This window comes from Piliocolobus tephrosceles, chromosome 9 (assembly GCF_002776525.5).
Source record: "Piliocolobus tephrosceles isolate RC106 chromosome 9, ASM277652v3, whole genome shotgun sequence".
Lineage (NCBI taxonomy): Eukaryota > Metazoa > Chordata > Mammalia > Primates > Cercopithecidae > Piliocolobus > Piliocolobus tephrosceles.
The window spans coordinates 11701049-11707908 of NC_045442.1; the positions used below are offsets into that span (position 1 = coordinate 11701049).

General features: G+C 45.7%; 1 protein-coding gene across 1 annotated transcript in view; it reads right to left on the reverse strand.

Moving 5' to 3' along the window:
• The window catches only part of TACC2 (transforming acidic coiled-coil containing protein 2), a 234980-nt gene extending 228860 nt beyond the window's left edge, over positions 1-6120 (reverse strand). The window contains exons 1-2 of the mRNA XM_023224380.2: positions 6110-6120; positions 1744-1821 (exon numbers count right to left, since the gene is read on the reverse strand). Coding sequence (XP_023080148.1) covers positions 1744-1776 — 33 coding nt within the window. The 5' untranslated portion in view covers positions 1777-1821; positions 6110-6120. The remainder of the gene's footprint in view (positions 1-1743; positions 1822-6109) is intronic.
• Positions 6121-6860: the final 740 nt, after the last annotated feature.

The following is a 6860-nucleotide window of genomic DNA, read 5'->3' on the forward strand; positions in this document are numbered from 1 at the left end:
CTCTCTGTGTTGTTTCTTTAAGCTGCATGTGAATCTACTAATATCTCAAAATAATAAGTTTAATTTAACAAAACTTAACATTTCATAGAAAAATATGGGTTTCTGAGTTCTTTTGAACTCAGAACATTGGGCCCACCTTCCCACAGGGCAATCAACCACTGGAGCTGACGGTGGCTACCCTCTTTAGACAGTAGGACAAGAACTCCCTGTTTGCCAGAGCACTTGCCTCTCCCTGTTGTCTCAATCCCAGTCTTTTAACACAATTATTGTTTCTGGCCTGCCCCTAAAGACGCTGGAGTTTGACGACTTTTCTTTTGACCCTTTGTTTTCTTGCTTGAGAAAAGAAAATTGTAGAGGCCAGGAGCGGTGGCTCATGCCTGTAATCCCAGCAATTTGGGAGGCCAAGGAGGGTGGATCACCTGAAGTCAGGAGTTCGAGACCAGCCTGGCCAACATGGTGAAACCCCGTCTCTACTAAAAATACAAAAATCAGCTGGGCATGTTGGCAGGCCCCTATAATCCCAGCTACTCAGGAGGCTGAGGCAGGAGAATCGTTTGAACCCAGCAGGAGACGGAGATTGTGCCACTGTACTCCAGCCTCGGTGACAGAGAGAGACTCTGTCCAAAAAAAAAAAAAAAAAAAAAAAAAAATTGCAGGGAAGGAAAAGGCAGAGGGAAAATGAATTACAGTATGAGGGTTTTTAGATCCAATTTTCTCATTCAAGGAACTCAATGTCATTAATCCAAACTTTCCAGTTTGTGTGAGATAAATGGGAAAGTGTCTCCCTGATTTTGTTCACCAAGGCATTAAGTTAAAACTTTCAAACCTAAAATAGATAATGAAAGATTTGAATAGGTTGTAATATCTCAGCCGATGCACAATTAAGCAGTTAAAGTCCATTCTTCAATTGTGAACATCTTGTTTAACATGAGAATGACCACTTACGCTTAATCTGCCCAACACTGAGAGATTTCAAAATCATTTTTTAATGGCCATAGCTTTATTTGGGGGAGCAGCATGGAAAGGTTTTATTTTAACCTCTGCTAAATCCATGTAAGTTGATGGACACAACCTAGGAAAAATGTGTCAACCTCTCTTTGGTCAGTTTTAGAAGACAAAATAAAAAGTAAAGCCAGGCCTGGTGGCTCATGCCTGTAATGGTGGCTCATACTTGTAATCTCAGCGCTTTGGGAAGCCAAAGCAGGAGACTTGCTTGAGTCCAGGAGTACAAGACCAGCCTGGGCAACATAGCCAGACCCCATCTCTACAAAACCTAAACATTAAAAAATTAGCCAGGTGTGGTGGTACATGCCTGTAATCCAAGCTACTTGGAAGGCTTTGTGACAGGAGGATCTCTGTGGAAGGCTGTGTGGCAGGAGGATCGCTATGGAAGGCTGTGTGGCAGGAGCATCACTTGAGTCCAGGTGTTTGAGGCTGCAGTGAGCTATGATCATGCTACTGCATTCCAGCCTGGGTGACAGAGCAAGACCACGTCTTTAAAAATAATAATAAATAATAAGTAGAATTAGCGTTTCTGGCCTTAACTAGAGCTAGCCTTAATCGTAAGAGAATTCCAATGAAATGAAAAATGGCTGCATAGATCCATAAATGCTTGCACGCATCTACGCAGAAGCTGTCTTGGCTTGCTCCTTCCTGGGTGAAGATGAGACGCTGTAAGAAGAACCTAGTCAAGGTCAGCCAAGAGCACCATGTATCTCGAGAGAGAAGCTTCCTGACACCCACCTGGTTGTCCAAGGTGCTGTTCTCATTGCCCATGGTGATTCAGGGTACCCAGCGTCCCCAGAATTTTGTCAGAGGTGACTGGAAGAAACAAAAGGGTATAAACATCTGTGAAACGAAAAAAGATCTGAGGTTTTTTCTGTCTGCTCATCTCCCCAAACTCAAAAGCCAGATGATGGGAAATGTTTATCTCTACAGTCACATCATGGAAAATTACTTTTGAAGGGTTTTCTTTCGCGAGCTGCCACCCAGGTTTCTTTCCCAATACGGGCTGGTGTTTTCACTCCCCACCCCGGGGCTGGCAGACACTTCTGAAAAACGGGTTTGTTACTGACTCTGAGCTAGTGCCAGCGTACACATACACGTATATATACAAACGGAGTGACAAAAGGGGTCCGTTTGCCAAAGAGCCTGAGGAATGCTGCTTGTCAGATTATTTTCTGTTTCTAATTGTGCTCAGTTTGGAAATTCAGAGTGTGGCTGGTTTCCCACTGTTGGTGACGGCAGAGCTCAGTGTCAGACATCAGGAGGTGTGAAATCCACTGCTCTCCAACAACATATGGTTTTTATTTTTTTTACTCTAAACACTTGTTTCATCAAATCAGTTTCACTTCTGCACACACTTTTTATCAAGGCAGAATGGCTTTCTTGCTAAGGAAAATGGGTGATTGGGACCAGACGAGATCATGTAAGGCAGCATACTGCCAAGTCAACTAGAATCATTTCATGGGCTCACTTAGTGACATGGTTTATTAATGATCTATTTTTTTCTTTCTCTTTTTCTTTCTCTTTTTTTTTTTTTTTTTTTTTTTGAGACGGAGTCTCACTCCTCTGTCGCCCAGGTTGGAATGCAGTGGCGTGATCTCGACTCACTGCAACCTCCGGCTCCTGGGTTCAAGCGATTTTCCTGCCTAAGCCTCCAGAGTAGCTGGAATTACAGACACCCGCCACCACGCTTGGCTAATTTTTGTATTTTTAGTAGAGACAGGGTTTCATCATCTTGGCCAGGCTGGTCTTGAACTCCTGACCTCATGATCCACCCACCTCGGCCTCCCAAAGTGCTGGGATTACAGGTGTGAGCCACCACACCCGGCCTATTAATGATCATCGTAATCAGGGTGCTTCCCACACAATTCACAGAGAAGCCCAGTACATTTACTGACCTCATCCAACTGAATTCCATATGATGCTATCATAGATTCAGGCCTAGAGGTATTACTTTCACTTTTTCCAGTTAGAAAAACTAAATTACAGAAAATCTTTAAGAATCATAGACTTTCAGAGCTGGAGCCATAGAGATGACCAGTCTAACCCAGTGGGGGAACTCAGGCTGGAGAACGGAAGGAGCCTGCCAAAGACCCAGTTTGGGGAGGCCAAAAGTTGGAAATAAACCTCAAACTCCATCCTTCTAATTGAAGATTTCTTCATGGAAATATGGTTTTCATCATAGTATTTCCTCAGAGAGTTTAAAATTCACCCATTGACTTGCTTATTTATTTAAGCAACATTGATTGCGTAGTCACCCTGCACTATGTGTACTGAACCACCACTGGAAAAGAAAATGGTTCGAACAGGCCCAATTAAAATGCCTCCAAACTGAGAAAACTGTGAGTGACGACCCGACAGCAGTCAATTCTTTCACTCCTAACCCTTTAATCAAAAGGATATGACTCCTTAATCCTTTCTTGCCTTTTGCTGTAGACACACACACACATACACACACAATCACATGCTGAGAATGTAAAAATCTACATGCATTTAAAATTAATCACTTCCATTTATTTTTTATGTTCATTTGGAAGATGATCCCTCATTAGAAAATATTGAGTGTTAGAAGAATCATTGCCTTATCAATTATTAACTTCCTTGTATCTTCCAGGTTGAATCATAAGGTTGAATGTCATACTAATTTGTGACAATCATTAACCAAATTAAATACAATAACCTTATTAAAAATCAAGGCATCTGAACTAGGTTTTTAAACAAACAGACTAAAGAGACCGGCAAAACTCCTGGTGAGGTGTAAATTGTAAAAGCACCGAGGGAAGCCTGGCTTCCTGGAATCCTCTTCTAGGGAACTCTGCAACCACCACCCTCTCGGGCTTTCCCAAGACAGAACCGAAGGTGCACACATCTCTGCCTCCTACTTACATTCGGGGGTGGTCTGGATTTGGAGGCTGCAGGCGCATGGAAATTCTGCCCTTCAGTAACTGGACTTTCTCCTCCTGCGTTCAGAATTGTGCGAGTTCTAAGCAGAGCCCCTGACACACCCCAAGCAGTCGGGCAAACAGTGCATCTCCGCCCTAGCACTGGTGCAAGCCGCTGCACTTCATACCTGGGCAGGAGCCGTGCAGAGCCGTCGCGATTAGACAAGCGTTCCTGCCCACGGGGAATCAGCGTTTCCCAGCCCGTCAGTTTCAGGGCCTTTCACACAGGGATTTTCCCCGTTATTACATCAGCAGGGCTCCTTTCAGAGAAGGTTTATCCAAACTAAAGCGGCCCCTGCCATCTGATTGGCCGCACCTAGCAGCTCAGAACTGTCCCTTGCAAGGAGCCTTCCGCCAGGAACCTCTCACTTCTCTCTTGCCCTTTATGCAGTAGGGCCGGGAACAAACCTGTCTTTCTAAAAATGGGACAACTGCTCCCAGGGCTTCCTGTTTGCACCTGGGCAAATTACGCCGTAAATAATGTGGAAACACACATACAAAAAGAAAAAAAAAACTTGCAAAAATGTGATGACGCGGCAGTCTGGCACCTGTTTATGGAGTGTGCAGAATGTACTTACCCAGGCGTGGCTTGAGTTTCGCCAAGTGAGGTCATAAAAAGCAGCAGGCTTGCCCAGATCGCTGATAGGCAGACCTGCCGGCCCACCCTGGGTGGAGGAGGCCCTGTGGACCTCGGGTGGGGCAGAGAGTACGGACCCAAAGATCCTCCTGCCCCGCAGCCTCCGGCCGCCCGCAGTTCCTCCAGTTATTACCACTCAGCCATCCTTTGCATGCATGCAGCCAGTTTCTATTTTTGTGTAGGGCAGAGACTTTCAGGCAAATGGAAGCTCCTTACCCCTGCCACAAGGTAGGACCACTCCATGGAAACAAATCAGCATTTATTTCATCAAAGGCTTCAGGAGACCACGCATCTTACCAAGCTCAGAGGACCCTTAGGAGCTCCTTGGAGGTGGTGGAGGAAGCTAGTTGAGGAGGCGGAGCTCAGTGCCCCGCTTCTGGATGGAACAGAGCACAAGTGTGTATGTTTCACCAGATGAATGGATAAACGAGATGCCGTCTATCCATACAATGGAATATTCTTCAGACATGCAAAGGAATGCAGTCCTGACACATGCTACAACGAGGAGAAGCTCCAAAAGCCTCACCCGAAGTGAAAGAAGTCGGGCACAAGAGGTCATAGATTTTGCGATTCCATGGATAGGAAACAGCCAGAGTTAGGCAAATTCATAGAGACAGAAACCAGACGGGTTGTTGTCAGGGGCGGGGGGAAGGGGAAGTGTCGGCTTAATGGGCACAGGATTTTATTTTAGGGTGATGAAAATGTTTTGGAACTAAATAGAAGTGGTGGTTTCACAGCATTGTGTTACACTAAATGCCACTGAATTGCTCACTTTTAAATGGTTAATTTTATGTAAGGTGAATTTCACCCGAATTTTTACAAGTGTACATGTTTCATATATGGGGTTTCTGCATAAGACATTGCTTGAAAAAAGAATTTGCAGCCCTAAAAAAGAATGAGTTCATGTCCTTTGCAGCGATGATGAAGCTGGAAGCCATCATCCTCAGCAAACTAACACAGGAACAGAAAACCAAACACCGCATGTTCTCACTCATAAGTGGCAGTTGAACATTGAGAACACACGGACACAGAGAGGGGAACATCACACACCAGGGCTTGTTGGGGGTTGGGAGTGAGGAGAGGGAACTTGGAGGAGGAGGTCAATAGGTGCAGCAAACCATGGTAGCATGCATATACCTTAGTAACAAACCTGCACGTTCTGCACAAGTATTCCTTTTTTTTTTTTTTTTTAAAAAAAAAAAAAAAAAAAAATGGGGTCTTTTTTTATGAAAAAAAAAAAAAAAAAAAAGAATTCCACTACCAGGTTAAAAGAAAAATATTTGGGCCGGGCGCGGTGGCTCACTCCTGTAATCCCAGCACTTTTGGGAGGGCGAGGTGGGCGGATCACGAGGTCAGGAGATCAAGACCATCCTGGCTAACACGGTGAAACCCCGTCTTTACTAAAGATACAAAAATTAGCCGGGCGAGGTGGCGGCGCCTGTAGTCCCAGCTACTCGGGAGGCTGAGGCAGGAGAATGGCGGGAACCCGGGAGGCGGAGCTTGTAGTGAGCCGAGATCCGGCCACTGCACTCCAGCCTGGGCGACAGGGCGAGACTCCGTCTCAAAAAAAAAAAAAGAAAAGAAAAAGAAAAATGTTTGGAGGGATGAGAGACAAGACTGTTTGCCTCTTCCCCATCAAAGAACCACAGAAGAATTTTTCTTTTTCTTTTTCTTTTTTTGAGATCGTTTCACTCTGTCACTCAGACTGGACGAAGTGCAGTGGCGCGATCTCGGCTCACTGAAACCTCTGCCTCTAGGGTTCAAGCCATAAGCCACCATGCCTGGTCACAGGATAATTTTTCTAAGAAGGAGAATCTTATTAAGCAAAACATTTTGCATGAGCCAATTGGGAATGGCGGCAAGTCTTCAACAGGTGGCAACACAGGGAAAGCCCTGGCAAAGGGAGGAAAAGAACTAGGGGCGGACGGGAGGGGGAGAGGATGGCTCACCAAAATGGCGGCGGCACAGGGGACTTCGCCGGGGAGATATGTGCAATCTTCCATCTTCAGCTGTGTGCGCTGCTGTGACGTAAAATCCATAAAGCACCCTCCAGAAACCACTTTCCGGAAACCACCCTCCAGAAACTGTCAACTCTGTGGCCACACATGCCTGGGGTGATTGGGGCTTCTGTGAGAGTGTGAATGCTCTGAGCAGAGAAGAGAGCCTGCTCTGCTCAGCTCCGGCTGCTGTAACCCCGCCACAGATTCGGCGGCTTCAGTAACAGTTACTGTCTCATCATCCTGGAGGCTGGAGGTTCGAGATCAAGGTGTTGGCCA